The sequence below is a fragment of the Calliphora vicina genome, chromosome 3 (genome assembly GCF_958450345.1).
Source record: "Calliphora vicina chromosome 3, idCalVici1.1, whole genome shotgun sequence".
In the NCBI taxonomy this organism is placed as follows: domain Eukaryota; kingdom Metazoa; phylum Arthropoda; class Insecta; order Diptera; family Calliphoridae; genus Calliphora; species Calliphora vicina.
In genome coordinates this window covers 34,385,174-34,407,855 of record NC_088782.1, presented here as the reverse complement: position 1 = coordinate 34,407,855, position 22,682 = coordinate 34,385,174, and the positions used below count along the sequence as shown (strand labels likewise).

The 22,682-nt window shown below is 30.0% G+C and overlaps 2 protein-coding genes across 2 annotated transcripts in view; both read left to right on the top strand.

Annotated features, from left to right (window-relative positions):
* LOC135954912 (probable G-protein coupled receptor 139) overlaps window positions 1-10,905 on the top strand; it is a 40,478-nt gene extending 29,573 nt beyond the window's left edge. The window contains exon 3 of the mRNA XM_065505155.1: window positions 10,077-10,905. Within this exon, the coding sequence (XP_065361227.1) occupies window positions 10,077-10,405 (329 nt within the window). The 3' untranslated portion in view covers window positions 10,406-10,905. The remainder of the gene's footprint in view (window positions 1-10,076) is intronic.
* The window catches only part of Cnep1r2 (CTD nuclear envelope phosphatase 1 regulatory subunit 2), a 596,488-nt gene continuing 582,389 nt past the window's right edge, over window positions 8,584-22,682 (top strand). The window contains exon 1 of the mRNA XM_065505157.1: window positions 8,584-8,597. The gene's annotated coding sequence lies outside the window, so the exon portion shown is untranslated. The remainder of the gene's footprint in view (window positions 8,598-22,682) is intronic.

Sequence of the window (22,682 nt, the reverse complement as noted above, 5' to 3'; positions counted from 1 at the left end):
TTAAAATGTTCAGTCACTTTATTTGAAAGATCGCTGAGTGCTGACAACAGACGATGATTTAGGTACCTGAACGCGACATTGGAACACTAACAAAATGAAATTAACAATTTATCATTAATCTAAATTTTTCAGCCTATTGATTATATAAATATGAAAAGAATAAAGTCTAAAATGTAACTCTAAAAGAGCACGAAAAAATATGTTTTAAGTTCTCAGTTTTCTCATTACATAAAAACACATTATATATTATACAAATTTTGAAATTTGTATACCCTTCTCCATGAGTGGCAAGGGAATATATATTATTTATTTATTAATAGCAAATTAAATTTATTAATATTAGAATTTAGGAACTGGCTACTGAGGCCTTCGTCCTTACTTAATCCTAAATTATTATATACATACAATTAGAAATATTTACAAATTAATTATATATGTTTTAAAATATCATTCGGTATGTGTTGTTTAATGTTATTGTAGTTAGTGATTGTATCGATTCCAGGAGATTTTTGGAGAGCGTTTGATTGTTGTAGCATGATGGTAGATGTGACATTGTTAACTGATTGTAGCATTTTTTTTGGGAATATATAAGTTTGCCATTCCGTATGTAATTTTTACATTTTTCATTTGCGTCCCACTAAAGTATTGGTATATATTCTGCGTCATTACAGATAGCGTAGTCGATAAAGCCATGGGTGTCTGATGAAATCAACTCTGCGAAGCCCCCCAATATCTTTTCATAAAAACATTGTTTTACTAAATTTTTTATTTTAAGAAAAAAATGTTTTTGTAAACAACATTTTTATTCAACTATTGTCGTTAAACTAATTTTTTAAAAAAAAAAATTAACATCAAAAATAGTTTTTAATACTTATCTTGGTGAAGGGTATTTAAGATTCCGCGCAGCCGAATATGGCACTCTTAATTGTTTTACTATAATATTAGGAAAAATCTATTGTTTCCTTTCTGTGGAAATTCTCATATAATTGTTTCTTATTAAAGTCGTTTCGAGTCGTCGAAGCAATCATTAATTTATGTATCATCAACTCAATTTAATATGACCAGTAATTTATCTGAATACTAAGAATAATGAAAAAAATTATCTTAAAGTCAATGCTAAAAGTATGTAAGCACACATGAATAAATGATTTTACATGTGTAAAATAGGGTAACTCTTATTTATCCACTTTTCGTTACAGTCAAGGTCTAAAAATGTTCTGTATTATTTAAAAAAGGGCTGAAAAGCTTAGAAAATTCGGTAAACTTTAAGAGGTTGCACAATTTATTTGAAGATTCGAGTTTTTATTCAAAGTAGCAACATTTTACAAAAAAAAAAATAACGGCCTTTGTTTTTGACAAGAACCACACATATCTGTCATTTAATCCTACTAAGTTACTGAGCATTATATATTCGAATTTATACCAACAAAGCGTCATATGCGGTAAGTTTTGCTTGACTTCTTTAATTTGAAAAAAATTACCACAGAAGCACACCGCATTTATGTCCTTGAGTGTTAATAATTTAACAAATTTGTTGTTGTATAATTTTCTTTGTAACTGTAAGATTCAAAAACGACAGAAAATTATAAAATATTTGTAAAAAAAATTGTTAAATCTATTGATTGAGAGAGAACCTTATTGTGAATCAAAATATTTAAGCTTAAAAAAAAGATAAGACGTATACTTGATATTTAATTCAGCCTTGAATTAAATATCACTCATACGCACAGCGGAATATATTGGTAATTTTCATCAATCAATATCTTTGTTATTTTGGTAGATACATACATATAACCTAAAATTTTCGAGTTTGTTCGTTATATCATTTGAATCATTATATAAAATTTGCTACTCGATATCTATATATATATACAATTTTTGATTTTTTTGGCAAAATCAAAAACTTTTTTAACTTTTTTTTAAAATGGGACCTTTTTGAATTTTTTTTTTTTGCTATAAAGAAAGCTTAAGTCTATTCCTTTAAGATAGTTTTGGTCGCTTAGTAGGACGCGAGTGGGATATATATCAAAATAAATGTTTTGTAACTCAAGACATACAATTTTTGTGTTAAAACATTTATTTTGATAGATATCCCACTCGTATCCCACTATGCGACCAAATAGGTCTTAAAGGTAAAGAACTAAGCTTTCTTTTGAGAAAAAAAAAAATTTAAAAAAGGGCCCATATTGGAGAAAAAATCTATTTTGCAAAAAAAAAATTGTAAAAAATTTTATTTCTTGAGTTATAAAATATTTATTTTGATAGATATCCCACTCGCATTCCACTAAGGGACTAAAAATATCTTAAAGGAATGGACCTAAGCTTTCTTTTGACTAAACAATTTTGAAAAAAATTCGTATTTCCAAAAAAAAGTCAAAAATTTTAAGTCTTGAGTTAAAAAATATTTATTTTGATAGATATCCCACTCGCTCCCACTAAGTGACCAAAAGGATCTTCAAGGATAATATCTAAGCTTTTGTTTGAGCTAAAAAAAAAAATTAAAAAAGGATCCATTTTGAAAAAAAAGTCAACAAAGTTTTTGATTCTGCAAAAAAAAGTCAAAAATTTTATGTTTTGAGTTACAAAATATTTATTTTGATAGATATCCCACTCGCATCCCACTAAGCGACCAAATAGGTGTTCAAGGAAAATATCTAAGCTTTATTTTAAGAAAAAAAAGGCCCATTTAAAAAAAAAAGTCAAAAAAGTTTTTGATTTCGGAAAAAAATATTAAAAATTTTTATTTCGGACACATTTTGCTAAGAACAATAGGTAATAAGTTACATGGATAAGAAAAAACACCTGTTTGACCAAAATGTTAAAATTTGACCCCTTATAACTCAGAGAGCTCTCGACCGATCTTGTTGAAAATCGAAAGACATCGATTTCAAAAGTTGGTTCACTTGACATGAAATGCCCCATATATATAAATGAAATGGTCCATGTATGTATTGCCATCACGTGAGAATGGCTGGAGCGATTTGGCTGATTTTTTTTTATTCGATTAGAAATTTTCAGGAGTTGGTTTGTAAAGAAAAATTCAAAAATTCTGGGTAATACTCGGAATTTTTTTTTTTGAGTGAAGCAAACTGTAATAAAAAAAGCCCCCAAAGTATGCAGTACAAATTTAGATATTTTATTTGCAAATAAATAAGAACAGGCAGGTGCATGTGGGTTGGAGAAACTTGAAGAACTAACATTAGTAAATAGCTACCGGGCAAAGCCGGGGCGGTCAACTAGTTTCAAATAAAATGTGCAATCTTTAGATGTTATACGATTTTGCTAAAAAGTGAAGCATTTGATTTTAAAAAGACGGAGACGAATTTTGGACCTTGGGAGTAATGCCTATCCACAGAAAGGACCACCCTAATATACACATTTAACAGCCTGGTACACGATGTCGATAAATATATTTTCGGAATTTTATTTTTTGAAAAGTCAAATTTTATTGAGAGGCAATTAAATAGTAAATTTCGCGATAATATTTCTAGTAGCAGTTTTAAGCATGTTTTAAAAAAAAAGTCCTGGTATTATTTATGGATAAGAGAAATTCAGAACAAACCCATACGCCTAATAACGATTAGTACGCTAAACTCTTTTACATTTTTTTTTAAAAATCATTTAATTCACTTTAGTTTTAAATTGCAATTAATTTCGCATATCAAATACCTAATATTAAACTTAAAGGCATTAAAATCTTCAACACAAATGGATTAATTAAAGAGTGATGCAAAAGAAAAGTAGAAAATTTCATCAAACAATTGAATTAAATCAGTAATACAGTCATGCAAGTATGATTAATATTAAAATGCAAAATATCGCTTATACGTTTAAGTGACCTTGTAGAACAGACAGTCACGTCTGGTTAAATGTCAACAGGGCGTATGATTTTTGTTAAATTGAAATTTACAATATCAAAAATATGCAAACACATACTCGAGCGCACATTTAAGTGTCTTCAAAATGCAATCTCATGTAAAGAATATAAACAAGGCAAAAAATATTCATGCGTTGAGTTTAATAAACAGATAATCAAATACACGTATTAAATGTATTTTATATAAAATTCTGTTGAATTTATTAATCTAATACTTTTAAATTATTGTTAACAAAGTTCATTGCATTTTTTTTTTACAAAAGCACATAATCATAATGACATGGAGATTTATGTTTTTGTTGAAAATATCTAATTGTACAAATTATACTCCAGGCAATGCAGTGAACTTGACAGTAAAAGTAGATAACAACACACAGTGGGGTTAATCTAAGAAAAATAATAAATCTGGATCTTTTAAGCTACTGGTCCGATTGCAAGATTATGTATGAACAATTTTTTTTTTACATAGAAAACATGTCCGTTTAAGATACCATTATAATTTTTGAAATTTAAGCATTGTGGTATGTTTCCGCTACGATTCGTTCATTTATTATTTTGCCATCGGCCTAGTACTTTAGAAGATCCAGATTTTTTTCCACATTTTTATGTTGATTGAGCCCACTGTGTGATATTAGTAATTCAATGTTAAATGTAGGAAAAAAACCAAATATTACTGAAAAATTATGTTCATTTGTGCAATTCACAGTGAACCATAGCACGTGTACTCATTATATTGCGGTGCTAGTATCGTGGTGGTTAAAATCATTTATGGCTTTTGTGTATTAAAAAAAATGCAAACAACTTTTGCGGTTAAATAAAGCGAAAAAATATTAAATTAAATCAATACAGAAGTTGATAAGCAAAACAGTATTTTATTGTAAATTAATGATGTATAAATTCATTAATTTACAATAAAATACAGTTTATTTGATTGGAAAACCACATATTATTTACAAGTGCAAAGTTTGGTATTGATTTTCATAAGGTCACACTAATTCAGGACCTGAGCAAAAAAAAAAATTATTGCTGATTTAGATGTAACTTTTAGGAACTTTCCTAAATATATTTTAAGAGCTACTATGCGGATTCATGCGGATTCATTTCTACAAGGAGATATAGACATTATGCCTGGTTTGAAAATTTATTTGCTAGTCAAATAAATGTACGTTTATTGAATTTCACCGTACATACTTTACAGTATAATTTCGGTGTACTTAGAACTAATTCTAATGCATTTTCTGAGGATTGCCGCATAATCCACATATTTATGACTGCTAAAACAGTATTCCAGAGGGACATTTCTATGGGGACTAGATGAAATCATGGACCGATATTTTCAGTAATACACAAAGTTTATTTGTGTATTTCAGCCAGCTAACTACTTTCGATTGGACCCTACCGTAATGTTCAAGATACAGAAAGACCGACGGACGGACATAGCAAGATCACCTTAGAATCTATGAGGACCCAGAATATATCGAGCCCTTAGCGCCAAAATATCGTAAGCGACAAAACACAATTTTTACAGGAGAAGTTTTTTTTGATTATTTTGAAATTTATACATAGAATTAAAAATGTTTTGATGAGATATATTATAATTTCGTTCAAGCTATTTATTGGCAGCAAAAAAATTATAGTTTGTTCACATTGTGCATTAATTATGGCGTTTACGAAATATTTGTTTATATTAGACTACTTTTATGAAAAAAACTTGTCACTTACGATATTTATATTTTTCTTGTTTATTTTGATTTAAAGCGATAATAATATATATGTATTTATGTTTTGAATTTATTTATTTAAATTAAATATTAATGAATTCAAAAAATATAAATTATTAAGTTAAAAATAGTTACATGTAGTAAGTAGATACATTAGAAGAGTTGAAATACATTTATCAAATTTCAGTGTCTATCAGCATCTTTGTAGCTTTCTGCAAGCATGTCCTCAATTTTATCATCACTTTTCATATTAATATGCTCCTGATAATATCTTTGAGGGATTACTTCTGTTTCACACAAATTCCTTAAGTCTCTAAATTTTTGAATATGAATGAAAATAGCAGTGTAAATTCTCTGCGAGATATTAAGTTTTCCCTAATTAAATTGCCACGTAAAAAACATAAGATAGACATGTTATATATCAGTGGATAGGGAATTTTTTCTATTTTTCAAAACTGTTTTTAGCTTTTGAAATTGAAAAATGCATGGAATACATTTTTGCAAAATATGACAAAAAACAACAAATATACAAAATTTTAAAATTGAAATTAAATTTTAATTTATGAATATTATTTTATGAAATTTTACAGTTATATAGATTTTTGTATTGCAAATGGAAAATTAAAACCAATTTCTAAATTTGTTATCGTGAATCCCGCAATTCCTAAAAAAGTTTTGAAAATCCCAAAAATTAGATTTTTTTTAGTTTTTTATCTATAAAATCTAAAATAGGTTATTATATTTTGATATAAGGAGTGAGATCGAAAAATTCTTAACATACATATATGTTTATAAAAAAGAAACCACTAAACTTACAGCTTTAATTTTTTTTTTATTTGATTGAAATTATTATTACAATTTACAAAAAAAATTATTTTTATAGTTTTAATCACTAGTGATGAAATTTTGAACCTTTTTCGGAAACCCTTCCATTAACGTTTTTATAGTGCTTTCTGTCACTTTGCTCGAACATGTAGTCCATCTCCGTTTAAAATCTACCACACTTTTGGACACCTTTTTTGTACTCTTCAATTCTCTTTTAACAAGAGCCCAATATCTCTCCACTGGCCTTAGCTCCGGGCAGTTTGGAGGATTTGCCTCTCTTGGTACAAATACCACATTATTGTTCTTGTACCACTCAAGGGCTTGTTTGCCATAGTGACAGGATGCCAAGTCAGGCCAAAAATAAGTGGACACATTATGAAGTCTTATGAATGGAAGCAGCCTTTTTTGTAAACATTCCTTGATGTAAATTTCGGTATTTATAGAGCCCGTTGTAACAAATGAGTGGCTTCTTTTGCCGCAACTGCATATTGCTTGCCATACCAAGAACTTTCTGGGAAATTTTGTCTGCTTTTGGGTCCTAAACTTTTCTTCAACATTCCCTCGAGCATCAGCAACATAAAATTTTTGACCTGGAAGTTGCGAAAAATCTGCCAGAACATACGTTTCGTCATCCATTATGCAGCAAGAATATTTTTTTATAAAACTTGACTTCAATTTCCGTGCTCTGTTTTTGGCCTCTAAATTTTTAGTAGCGTTCCTGTCAGGAACTTTTTGAGCCTTGTATGTTTTTAAACCTGCATTAGCTTTAACTTTTCGTACCAAATAGTCCGAGCACTGAGCTAACCGGGCTGCTTTCCTACCGGATGTGTTGGGAGCTCTTTTGAAAATGCGTTCTATTTTTTTGGCTTTAGAAACATCATGTGGACCATTCCTTCTACCTGAACCAGGTTTTCTATCAACTGACAAGTTCTCCCGGTACTGTTTAATAACATTGGAAACAGTTTGACGGCAGACCTTTGTATGCTTGGCCAACTTTTTGTAAGACCAAGTTGGGTTTTGTTGAAAATATTTAATAATTTCAGTACGCACTTTTTTCTGGTCACTCATTTTAATCAGATTAACAAAAAAATTAATATAATTGACATTACACATAATAACTGACATGTTTTTCAAAGGTAACTTGATCAAAAAAAAATTCAAATAATACTTGGGTTAAAAAATGTAATGAAAAACGTGTGTTAAGAATTTTTCGATCTCACTCCTTATACTATTCGATTTGAGAATTTTTGCCCTAAATTTGAATTTTACATAAAAAATATTCGTTTTTTTGGGTGGACCTGGTCCTCTCGGTATCAAACATTTTAAAATTTTTTTCATTGGAAATATTTGATCAAAAAGTATAAATTCCTTATACATCTTACAAAATTTTTAAATAATTAAAAAAAAATATTTAAAAATTAAATTCAAACTAGGCCAGTATTTTGAATATATTTTTTTATTTGACACTTACATTTCTTGATAGTCCAACAAAGGAAAATTAATGAAAATCTGGAAATATTTGGATCCGTTATTATCAAACAACTGGAGTAGAGTGGGTAAAAATGTTAAAATTTAATTTTCAAATGCTAATATCTCCTAAGCTATAATAAATAATTGTATTGATTGACGAGGAGATTCTACTTGTGTAATTTTTTAGAAATCAGAACACAAACGAAGAAATGCGATCGTTTTAAGAATTTAACATGCCCGAAGTGTGCTACTTTGGGGACCCCTGTCCGCGCTTCTGGTTGGCCCATGTGGAGCTTATTCAAAATTTAAACATGAATACACTTCCTCTTTGCGCATGTGAAATTTCATTCAAACCGGACTAACCATATAGAAGTTACAGATTTATTTCTCACTTTTTTTATATACCACTGTGTGTCGCTTACGATATAATTCGTTTACTGTAAAATGTAAATATTGACTTACGATAAAATCCAACCCCCTATATTTTTAAAGTTATTATCAATTTTGATATTCTGAGAACACTAAAACATCAGTCGGTCCATACAATTTTAATTTCTGCAATAAAAAAAATATTTAGAAAATGTCGCTTACGATAATTTGGCGCTAAGGGCTCGATATACATATGGAGGATTTCATGTCAAGTGAACCAACATGATATATGTATATCCCACTCACATCACACAAAACGACCAAAAACCTATTAAATGAATGGACAAAAATTTTTAAAAAGTCAAAAAAGTTCTTGATTTCGGAAAAAAATTTCAAATTTTTTTTATTTCTTTTCGAAAGATTAAAGAAATGGCTGTCTAAACTATTCTAGAACAATAGGTAATAAGTTACATGGATGAGAAAAAACACCTGCTTGGCCAAAATGTCGAATTTTGATCCCCTATTGTTGTTGCAAATTTCATCCCGATCGGAAGACATCGATTTCAAAAGTTGACATGAAATCCCCGATATACTAATGTGAGTCTGCGACAAATATTTTTATGTGTTATAGACGAAATGACAAAGTCAAAGCTTTTTTTTTGATGGTGGGTATAAAAATTTAAGATTTTTTTTCCAATAAGTTCCACAAATATACACACAGCCTCAAAAGGGAGTAAACACCAAAAAGTAATTGATTGTATTAAGCAGAGACCGAAAATAACGGGTTCACTTTCATTTCAATGGTAAATTCCCATTCGCAGCCATTTAAAAATAATTTTTTGTGATATATCACTGAGAGAGTGATTTATTCGAGAACATTTTAGGTTTGGGGTTGAGAGAAACAGAAAAGAAACAAACACAAATAATCTGAATGAGTGATTTATAATATATTTTTTTTTCGTAAAGGTCAGCTTGTGACTTTTATTTGCGAACATGAAAAATAAATCGCAAAAATGCATTTGATTTAAATATATAAAATTCATCAAAAGATTAATAACAATTTAAAAAAAAATTTTCATTTCTGTTACTCAGACTTCATTACTTCATACTTATTATATTATTTCCATAATTTGTTAAAAATTACTAATAACTGCCCAATTCACAATTGGTGTCGTAGCGTTGTATGTCGTAATTTTTTATTAATGTTTTGTTTTTGTTTTTTTTTACAAAAATTTGAGCAATATTTTACAAAAATTTAACTTAAGATTTTTCAATGCTGCTGGTTGTACTTCTGTCGCCAAAATAAAGCATTTAGGAATGCCTTTTAACTGTATCTTTTTACCGCTGGGATTGTACGATTTTGCCGAAGCATTTGGTTTTTATATGACCAGTTTTAGATATGGGGAGCATCAAAACTCCAAAAAGTGCAAAATAAGAGCCTCCCTATTTTATATCGTTAAATTCTTTTTTAGCATTGCTAATTATTGATTTCTCACTCACACCATTTCTTTCATCAGTCAATTAGCAAACTTATTAAGACCTAAATTAAAATATATCTTGATTACAAAGAACACCAGTCTAAACATTATACTTTTGAGAGGTTAATTGAACTATTGTATTGATAATGTGTTTAGTAATTATACGTTGCCAATTGAAGTGGCACTATGAATATCCTTCATTTATATCTACTGATTATATTTATTCATTTCTATTTGCATGCCTTCATTATCATTAATAACTTTATATCTTAATACAACTATAATATAATACAAGTATCTATTTTATTTGTATCCACATCCTCTTCTACTCCACAGGTGATCTAATGGACATATTGGCACTCATCAATTCAAGCATTAATTTTATACTCTATTGTTCGATGAGCCGACAATTTCGTACAACATTTACACTATTGTTTCGTCCCAAGTTCTTGGATAAATGGCTGCCAGTGGCCCAAGATGATGAGACAATGGGTGGCGGAGGAGGCGGTGTGGGTGGTGCGACTGGTCGTGCTGGTGCTAATAGTCAGCGTCAAGGCGGCAGTGGTAGTGGAGGACGAACGAATGGCATACAACGAGATATGATTAGTAAAAGTGTAATGGGCGAGCAGAACTTCAACACTACAACACAAGTAACGAATGTGTAGCAGCAAAAACAACAACAACAGCAACAATATAAACAACAACCACTACCACCACCACCAGCAGCAGCAACAACAATAATTCCAGAGCTTAAGGAAACAGAAAACGAGCAGGAGGTGGCTGATGAACAGCAACAGAAGGGTAATAAAATGTTGATTGCTGCAGACATTAAGGGAGCAACTAATGCTTTAGAAGGTATTTGTCATTTAGATATTAAGCTTAAACATAAGAACAGCGATTTTAAAAATGAGTGTCAAACACATTATAAAGATAATTACAGTACTGATAATAATTGCTACAATGATAAACACAAATACTCTCAGTCAGAGGTAGCTGCTACTTGTAGCCACGAGCCAGCAGTAGCAAGTACAGCTAAATGTAGACAGAGTTTTAACAATAATAATAATAACAAGAAAACAAACGAAACAACAACACCAGCAACAAAAACATCAACCTCATTATTAAATTGTATATTATGTAGTTTAAAACGTCATCATAGTTTAAATTCCACACAAAATCCACATCACCATCATCATCATGTAAAGCAGCAACAACATCAGCATTTATTAAATCATTGTGATAACTCAGAAATAAGTGGCAACAATACAGCTCTGCAACCATCTTTAGTTGTAGCTGTTGTCAGACATGATTCCACAATAGATCATCAAATTTATATGCCACATAAACAAAAATTCCTTAAATCAAATGGAAATGGTAATCTAAATGCCAATAATGATGATGATGATGCTGCAACATCTCTAGCTAATGCTTCTAATGGTGATGATGACAATGTTAATGACTTTAAGTATGACCATGATGTTGCAATATTGCAACATCAAAGTTTACATGTTGCAGCCACAGCAACAACAACACTGTAATTGTCATTAGCATAGATGCTAATGACAATATCGTATGTCATTCATTATTTTGTTAAGTGTCTTAAAAGTTTCTAAACCATTTGTATACATACACACTCAACCACACATCTATATACAGTTGTAAGTAAGTGTTGCATGTAGCAGGTATAATGTGTCATTGAAAAGGAAACATGTTGAACTATTGGTCTGATTGACATGGATAGCTACATGTCTACATATTGTTTCTAATCACCATAGACAAGGAGAAGGCTTGTTAATTCGATTGTATGAAAGTTTGAGTTTTAAAGGGAAATCATGTTTTTAAATTTTTATTCCCAAAAAAAAACAGTTTTAAAGACAATGAAGCGGAAAACACTTTATGAAAATTTATCGAATTTGCTATTCAGTAACATTATTAACGACATTCGCTGTCGATTGAAGTCAGCTGTTACTTAAAGCAGTTTTTTTTCGTTATGTTAGCGACAATAATTTAAATTGTGTTTATTAAATCGATAAAGTGTATTTGCAATTTTTTCTTGGTCATCTTCATCTTTTGTAGCTGGAACTATCGTAAAAATAATGGAAACACAATTTAGTTTACTTAACTTATTAATATTTACAATAAAATATAAAATAATAAGCTGAAAAATAGGGGAATTTGAAGATTATACTACTAATTATTCACCTGGAAGAAGTCCTTATTTTTGTTCGCGATGTCCCAAAAGTAATCCTTTACATTTTGGACGAAAATAAGTTGTTTTGCTAATAGAATTATTTATAAAATTATGTATTTACTAAAAACAATAAATAAAAAAAGTAAGTCGCAGCCAAGTGTCGAACCAACAACCTTCCGATTGCTACGTTGTACTCACTACACCACTGGTTAATTATTTCATTGTGTGTCAAATGATGGTTTTCTACTTCTCGCTTATTTTGATATTTTGTAGACAGAGATGTCATATCTTAAACAATCGTTAAAAATAAATTACTGAATCACACTATCGTTACTGCAAGCGATTATTTATGTCGATAAACATTACGATTGTCGGTTCGTTAAAAGTTAGTGAATCGCACTACAGGATCGAAATTATCGGAACCCTTTACAAAATAATTAGAAACATATTAGGCCACCTAAAGTCGATTACTATATTTTGATATCGAATATGCGATTTGAAAATTTTTGACCTAAATTTGAATTTTACATACAAAATAGGTATTTTTGAATGGATCTGGTCCCCTCGCTAACAATAATTTTAAAATTGTTTTTCATTTAAAATATTTTGAAGAAACTTTAGCGATAACTAAAAAAGAAAAAAAGTTATTTTTTCCCAAAAAATTAGCGAAAAATCGTCATTTTAAATTTAAATGCATATAACTTAGGACTTAGTCATTATTTTTAAACACTTATTTTTCTGTTTGACAGACACATGTATGGTTAGTCCAATAAAGGAAAACTGGAGAAAATCGGGAAATATTTGGATACGCTGTTATCAAAAAACTGCAGTAGGATGGGTAAAAATGTCGAAAATTTAATTTCCATATGCGAATATCTCCTAAGCTATAAGAGATAGTTGAAAGCTTTTCGATAACTTTTTGTAGTGCTCGATAAGAAAATTCTACATGTATATGTAAGAAATGGGATCGTTTAAAAAACACAACATACCCGAATTGTCCTTCTTTGAGGAGCCTTGGTCGCGCCCGTTGTGGGCCCATGAGGTCCACGTTCTAAAATTAAACTCGACAACATTTCTTCTTTGCGCATGTGAAATTTCAAACCAATCTAACCACTTAGAAGTTACAGATCTATTTCCCTCTTTTTATACCCTATACCACCATAGTGGGGAGGATATAATGCATTTGTGCAGATGTTTGTAACCCTCAAAAATATTAGTCTAACACCCACCCTAAAGTATACCGATCGACTTAGAATCACTTTCTAAGTCGATTAAACGATATCCGTCCATCTGGCTGGCTGGCTTGCTGGCTGTCCATGTAAACCTTGTGCGCAGAGTACAGGTCGCAATTTTGAAGATATTTCGATCAAATTTGGTACATATTATTTTTTCGGCACAAGGACCAAGCCTATTGAAACTGGCTGAAATCGGTTCATTATTTCAACTAGCCCCCATTCAAATGTCCTTCCGAAATTGGACTTTATCGGTCATAAATGTTTAATTTATAAATCTATCTCCACAAATTCCACTCCAAATAAGTTTTATATATACAAAATTCATGCCACCAAATTTTGTTACGGTTCGGTTCATAATTGGTCATAGCTCCCATATAAACCTGTTTCCGAATATCATTTTAATGTGCATAAATCGCTTAAAAATGTTGCTATACTCACAAAATTCAACATAGTAAACTTTCATATAGACATAAATCACACGACCTAATTTCATGGTGATCGGTCCATAATTGGTCATAGCTCCCATATAAGGCCCACTTCCGAAAATCACACAAAAATATAAATTATTGAAATTTTAAAAGAAAAATGTTTTTTCTCTTTTACTTAGTGTATTATATCGTCCATGGGCCATACTTTCTTACTTGTTTTTCTATACCACTATGTGACGCTTACGATAAAATTCGTTTACTGTAAAATGTAAACATTGACCTACGATATATTTTTTAAGTTATTAACTATTTTAATTTTTTAACGCTAAAACATCAGTCGATCCATAAAATTTTTATTTCTGCAATAAAAAAATAAATAGAAAATGTCGCTTACGATAATTTGGAGCTAAGGGCTCGTAATGATGCCTTTTGGATTTTTCAAACCAAGTGAACCTAACAAAAATTATAAAACTCATATATTATCCCATAAGCTGTAACGAAACAGTGGAATATATGCTAGTGAATACAATTTAAAATTTCATACAATTGCTTAAAATTAATTTCCTTCTAACAAAAACTAAAACCACAGGGCTTTAAGCAAAACAACAGGATGTGATTTACAATATTTTTTTTTGTTATTCTACCCATGGTTGTTGTTGCTTTTGTTGTTGTTTTATACAAAATACAATATTATTATAAATAATTAAAATTCTGAGTTTTTGTTTTTCGAAATAAATATAAATATTCCTATTCAATTGTTAACTTTAGCCTTTTTTATACTATTAAAAACAATACAACATTAATTACAAAATTATATAAATAAATAAGAAAAACTAATATTAATAATAATAATAATTATAATTGTTAAAAATACAAACATTTTTATTATATGATAAGTAATACAACTGAGCTTAGCATTAAAATTTAATTAACATAAATAAACAAATAAAATTTATAAAAAAATAAACATGAAATAATAGTAATTTAATTTAAATTAAATAGAAATATGGAATTTAATTAAACACATAAAAAAATTTTATAAATCCAATTGTCACTTATCACAGATTTAGAGCTGTTTAATTGGGAAATTAAAAGAACACCTAAAAGTAGGCATTGCTTTTAGGTAGCTTCTGTGATGTTGCGATAAAGAGATGTGAAAATAAATGTTTAATTACGAAATAAATATATTTAAGTGTATTTATAAGTGATGCAACAAAAAAAAGAAGAAAAACACTAACTAACACCAGAACAATTATCAAAATTCTATAGTTTTGTTAATTGTTTTGTGAAAGAATAAAAATTAAATCAAATTTACAGAAGATCAAAAACGTGGGAAACAGATTGAACTGTTTAATGGGAAAATTAAAAAAAACACCTAAAAGTATACTTTCTTTTTGGGTTTCTTAGGATGCTTCTGTGATGTTGTGATAAAGAGATGTACATATATGTTTTATATTTACATATGAAATAAGTAGGTTTAAGTGTATTTTTAAGTAATGCTAGAAAAACTCTAACTTTAAACAATTATCAGAATTCTTTAATTTTGTTAATTGTTTTGAGAAATATTAAAAATGAAATCAAAATTACAGAAGATCAAAAATTGTTTGTAGAATTTGAATTTATTGTTGTTAAATCTATTTGGTTTCTATAAGAGGTGTCCAAAAAAGTAAACTTTTCATAACAAAAACTACAATTTTAAAAGCTTTATAGTCGGTTTTTAAATTTATTATTTCATAGTTTATTTTAACCAGGTATTTGACAGACATCAAATTCGAGAGAAAGTGAAAACAACCCACTTTCAAATGACAAAATGGAAATAGGAAATCAAAAGTGTTCAAATAAAAGAAAAATGTTTAAAAATTTCATATATTTTTTTATCAGTTACAAATAAATATTGCTATCATAATCTTTGTGTTTTCCAAAAATATAAAGTTGCGCCTTAAGGCATGTGAAGTTTTTGTAGCAGAATCTTTTTTACCAAAGCTGAAGAACTAAAATCAAAACTTTACGAATTGGAACATATGATTATTTTCACTTTCGTACAAATCCAATTCTAAAATCAGTTTTTTTTTTAAATTTTACTTGCAGTTGCATAAAGTGGTTGTTTTTGTTCTTCTTATAAAATAAATATTTTTGTTACAGTATTTGGATGACTCACATATTCTACAGGAAATCGTTCCCTTCGTGCGCAAAATGTCAATATATTTCATGGGTTTGCTGACTATTTTTATACCCTACACCACCATAGTGGGGAGGGTATTATGCGTTTGTGCAGATGTTTGTAACGCCCAAAAATATTAGTCTAACACCCACCTTAAAGTATACCGATCGACTTAGAATCACTTTCTGAGTCGATTAAACGATGTCCGTCCGTCCGTCCTTCCGTCCGTCTGGTCGGCTGGCTGGCTGGCTGTCCATGTAAACCATGTGCGCAGAGTACAGGTCGATATTTCGATCAAATTTGGTACATGTTATTTTTTTCGGCCCATGGACCAAGCCTATTGAAACTGGCTGTAATCGGTCCATTATTTCACCTAGCCCCCATACAAATGTCCTTCCGAAATTGGACTTTATCGGTCATAAATGTTTAACTTCTAAATGTATCTCCACAAATTGCGCTTTAAATAAGTTTTATATATACAAAATTCATGTCACCAAATTTTGGTACGATCGGTCTATAATAAGTCATAGCTCCCATATATACCCGTTTCCGAAAATCACTTTAACGTGCATAAATCTCTTAGAAATGTTGGTATGCTCACAAAATTCAACATAGTAAATTTTCATACATACACAAATCACACGACCTAATTTCATGGTGATCGGTCCATAATTGGTCATAGCTCCCATATAAGGCCCACTTCCGAAAATCACTCACGAATATAAATTATTGATATTTTAAAAGAAAATATATTTTTACTCATTTACTTGGTGTAGGGTATTATATGGTCGGGCTTGACCGACCAAACTTTCTTACTTGTTTTTTACTATATTTGACCAAATTTCTTTAAATACACATTTTGGTCTTGTTGTCATTTCACAAATGTTTCTCTTTATATAAATGTTACACAAATTTATATATTCACCAACACAGTTTAACATCAACCCTGTTGTTAGCAAAAATTAAAAAAGGTAGTAATTAGCCAAACAAAAAATAAAAACCGTATTTAAGTAGTAAACGCCATAATGACTTTAATTTCCTTAATGTTGTGTCATTGTCACTGAGCAGAAGGCAATAACCAACTGACAAGTCAAATGAAAATGAAAATGTTATTAAAATGAGAACAAATTGACAACTAGTTTTAATATGAGTACAAAAAAAATAAATTAAATTCTGTACTTTTTCTACAGTAAGGGAGGTTTTTAACAGACGAATAGTTTTTTGGATATTTGCATAAGGAATTAATGATTTAAGTTTGTCATAATGAGGAAACAAACTCATTCAACTGATGGTTTTAGTTTTAGAAAATAAATTTTTGCTTAAATGTTCGTTTGAAAGGAATTTGAAATCAATTATTTATTTCACTTACTACTTAGATTTCTATAAACAAACGTTTAGGTCAGTAGCCTGATTCGGAATACGCTTCTCCTCCAGTTTCTAGCACCAAGTTTTGCGAGATCTTCGGGTATTCTCCTTCTATTTCTTCCTACGGGATCGCATTCGAATGATTTTTTCGCCAGAGCATTCTCACGCATACGTAAGACATGGCCATAGCCAGCGCAACCGTTGCACCTTGATGCACTTAACAATGTTGTTATCCTTGTATAACTCATATATTTACCGGAGAATCTTTCTCCCAAAAGCTGCATCAGCTTTTGCATGAACCCACGCTACACCGCCATATAGTAGCGTAGGTAACATAAGAGTTCTATAGAGTGTAATTTCTGTTCGTCGAGAGTGGGCTTTATTTCTAAACTTCTTGCTTTGTCCGAAATATCATCTATTAGCAAGAATAGTTCTTCGTTTTATCTCCAAACTGATGCTAATTGTTATGTTTTTTCTTCATTTACCACCAGACCCATTTTCACCGACTCCTTTTCTATACTAGACAATGTTGAAGTCGGCCCCATGATATTAATATCATCGGCATAAGAGTGTAGTATATGATATTTGTTGTAAATTTGCTCCAACAAAATGTTGAATAGATCACAGGATATACTAACATCTAAACATCATATAAAACTTCGTTTAAACGTCTCGGAGAGGTGGACGAGTTTTTGCGCCATTTCGTAACCTCGAACCAGAGACCAAACATCAGTCAAAACAGTTGGCGCCATAGTGCACCAAGGTAAGTTTCTCAGCCAATAAAGTCATGGCGATCGTTCATTGGGCTGCAAACAGTATAATCTACATTGACTACCTTCAAAAGCGTAAGTCAATGGAAAATATTATGCTAAATTACTGGTAGATTCAATGAGGATTTAATAAAACGAACGCATTTGGCCAAGGATTTATCAGGATTTATGAATTAAGTTACAAATTGGTCCCTCATCTGCTCTAGTTTCCGGCTTTGTCGTCGAGACTATTTCTTGTTTGCAAACCTGAAGAGGCAGAAAGAGATTTAATTCCAACAATGAAATCATCTCATAAATAAATACCTTTTTTATGATCTCGACAAATCAAATTTTTTGGAAGGGATACTAATAGTAGACTACTTTGAGAAATAAACTGATTTCTTATCCAAACACCTGTGTTTCATTCAAAAAGTCAAGGATTTATTGACTAGCCATCATACTTACAAATATATCACCTTTTTTTTGTATTTAAATACAAACTATTCTAAATGGTTTCTATTGTCAATAATTACCCCCATTATCAAGGAATATCATCAAGTGATATAGCCTGTGTTTGCTGATTTTACCCGAGTACAACATTTACACTTTACATATGCAGCCATCTGAACTATAACATCGTCATCGCACATACACAGAAAAAAATATATTTCAATTCAAACATTTATCACATATTGAACTGGTTTCAATTATTTCATAATTAAATCAAGTATTCATTTGCTCAAAAACAAAATTTCTTGATATTTTCTATTGAATTTTGAGTTTTGAATTTGATTATTTTGACAATTGAATATACAATTTTCGTTATTGGTTGAATTTCAAATACAAAAATTATTGAATAGATAATTTTCGTAATTGAAACACAAAAAATAACAAAAATGTGTTTTCAATTACGAAAATTATCTATTCAATAATTGTTTGAAACCAGTTCAATATGTATGTGACAAATATTTAAATTGAAACGGTTTAAGAAATAGTTTTTTCTGTGTATAACCTCAGAAATGTTAGTTATTTAATGATATCAGCAGCTTTCCCCGTTGTTTTAAGAATCGGTAGTAGTTGAATATTTATAAGCCACTCACTCGTTGCAACTCGGTAGACATTAGGGTATTCATTCGACTAATGATCGTTCGATTAATCGAATAATTTCTTACGAATAATTATTCGAACAATCTAAAAATGGCCATTTTCGAATAACGAATAATTCGAACAATTTTATGCAGAATAATCGAATAAAACGAATAAATGATATATTTAAATTTATTAAATTGCTTAAAATTGTTCATAATTTCAAATTTAAATAAGTAATAATGTCTCAAATTGTATTGTTTCCGAAATTCGACAAATAACTAAAGATAAAGGGACTTTCGATCACTGTAGATGAGTGTTCCGATAGCTCCTTCTATAAACATATAAATATTACTGCAAAAAGGTACAATTCTATAAACACCAATGAAAATAAAAGGTACGGAATAAAATATTTGTTACTTAGCTGGCGAAATATTAGAAGAATCGCAATTAATAATCAAAATATTAACCCTCTAACCTGCAAGGCTGCCTCTAGGCGGGGTATGTTAAATTTATGTAATGCTGCTTTATTTATAACGGTAAATATGTGTAAAGAGACATACAATTTACTTACTGTGATAAATATGAACGTGCACTTGTCTTTTGTTTTTTTTTATTCCAACGTATTTTTTTTTATTCAAACAATTATCTGGCATATTTTTTACCTCAAAATAAAATTGACCGGTTAGAGGGTTAACTTAGATTAAAGTGGTGTTGAATGTGATGGAGAATTTGATTTTGAATCGGTCGTCGGAAGTGATATTGAGGATGACATTTATAATGATTACATTGAAATAGATGAAGGCCATGATCTTAACGCTCTAATGCCCAAGCATACCCAAGGCACTCATCGCAAAAAATGACAATAAATGCAAATATAACCAATTTTGCATTTCAAAAACTCATGTAACAGTTGCTTAAAAACGCACTTAAATTATTTTAAAAAGCTTTCATAGTTTTTGAAATGAAATATCAGTTATATATTTTTTTTTTTTTAATTTTTTTATATTTATTAAAAGTAATTCATTACAATTACAGTTTCAAAGCCTCAGCGCCATAAAGGCATTATTGAGGCGAGTTGGCAAAAGTTAATATTTACAATATTAAAAACTAAATAACAACTGCATAAAAAAATTATTGTTTAATAATTGCGATGTGTGCCTTGAGGCATGCTTAAGCATTAGAGGGTTAAAATATATGTATGTAATTGATGTTATTAGCCGCGTACGTAAGTGTTGCAAAATATTTAATAAATCGAATGATAAACACAAATATTGCAAACTAACGTTTTGTTGCAAGAAAAGCAAGGAGTTCGTCTTATACATGATGTTAAACATCGCTGGACATCTTTGTCTAACATGGTAATAAAGTTTTACGTATTTGTAAATGCGTCAATCATACACTGCCTGACTTAAAATTAGCCACGTTCACTGAAAATGATATCAAACTTTGGACCATTTTCCCTTTATTGTGTAATTCGCTTTATTGTGTAACTCACCCAAGACCACTTTATTAAGCAAAGATTCGGCAACGTTGATAGAGCTCGATGTATAATAAAATTTGATATAAAGAATTTACAAATAGTGAATAATTAATTTGCTAAAGAATTAGTTACTCAATTTAAAACCCGAATGAATGAAGGACATAGAAAAGTTCTTAATACGTTTATATTGTATTTGAATTCAGGATCATGTCCAACTAGCACAAACGGAAACGGAAACTAAAGTGTTTGTTACTCAATTGTTTTATAGATTGTTCGGGAGTTATTCTGATCACAATATTTCTGTTGAAAATTTAATGATGTACTTTGTTTTCGAATGTTTTTTTAACATTATCAATACTTGAATTGTTAACTTGAAAGTTATTTTTTGTTTTTCTTTAACAATAAAATATTAAAAAACAAGTAAGAAAGTATGGTCGGTCAAGCCCGACCATATAATACCCTACACCAAGTAAATGAGTAAAAATATTTTTCTTTTAAAATATCAATAATTTATATTTTTGAGTGATTTTTCGAAGGGGCCTTATATGGGAGCTATGATCAATTATGGACCGATCACCATAAAATTAGGTCGTGTGATTTATGTCTATATGAAAGTTATTTATGTTGAATTTTGTGTGTATACCAACATTTTTAAGTGATTTATGCACGTTAAAGTGATTTTCGGAAGCGGGTCTATATGGGAGCTATGACTAATTATGGACCGATCGTAACAAAATTTGGTGACATGAATTTTGTATACATAAAACTTATTTGGAGCGAAATTTGTGTAGATACATAGATAAATTATACATTTATGACCGATAAAGTCCAATTTCGAGGGGACATTTGTATGGGGGCTAGGTGAAATAATGGACCGATTGCAGCCAGTTTCAATAGGCTTGGTCCTTGGGCCGAAAAAGTAATATGTACCAAATTTGATCGAGATATCTTCAAAATTGCGACCTGTACTCTGCGCACAAGGTTTACATGGACAGCCAGCCAGCCAACCAGACGGACGGACGGACGGACGGACGGACGGACATCGTTTAATCGACTCAGAAAGTGATTCTAAGTCGATCGGTATACTTTAAGGTGGGTGTTAGACTAATATTTTTGGGCGTTACAAACAGCTGCACAAACGCATAATACCCTCCCCACTATGGTGGTGTAGGGTATAAAAACGTTATCAAAACTTCATTCTTTACTTTTTTTAAAAAAATGTAAATTATTCGAATAATTCGATTACTTTTAAACGTGTGATCGAATTATTGGAACAAGTTAAAATCTCTTATTCGAATTATTCGAACAAGAGAAAAATCGAATAATTCGAATACCCTAGTAGACTTCCATCATTGCCTCCATTCATAATGTCTAGGACCCAAGAAACATCAGAACTGCTTCAATCACTTAAACTTTTTGCCGTCTCCAACTGTGTAATAGAGTAAAAATAAAAAAAAACTAAAATATTTAAATTTATGTTTCACACTTCACTTCAAAACAAATCCCACCGAATACAAAAATATGCTTCCCAATTCTCCATAATAAGGGAAACAAAAACCCTAATAAAAAACATGATAATTCGAAATACTTGTTAAACAAATAGAAATTAACAAACAAAATATCAAAATACCTAAAGTTGCTAGAAAAAATACTATAATTAAATGCCGGAAATATTAAAAGCGACTGATAAGCAAAAACATTTACAAAATTTTGTCTAACATTTAAATGTTTATGACAGTTTTTACTTAAACAAAAGTATGTTTATGGCAATTTTTTTTACACTAAAACAAAAGTACATATTTATTTGGGCTAAAGAGTTTCGGTTAATTTTGTTAAAACATGAACACAGCATAAAGTGCTAGAAACATTAACATATTTCCTAAATACACATGTTTGCTACACAAAAAAGCTTAATGGAACAAATTGCTTTGCTGCACAACAATTTATTTGTATTCATAAATATGCTTTAGTTTAAATGACCATAAACTCAGCAGAATTTCCCGTTTGTTTGTGCAAATAAAACTGAAAGTATGTAAACAGCCTAAAAATATGCAAATATTTTATTGTTAAACGGTGGAGTAGGAAAATGTACTCATATGATAATAAATTCTAAATTAAAATGGAACTTTTGTGAATATTGCAAATATTTTATTTTTCAAATAACAATTACACACTGGCTAACACATTGGCTTGTTATGAATGTGTTTAGATGTATGGTGGCTATAAAGGAACATTTACCACAAT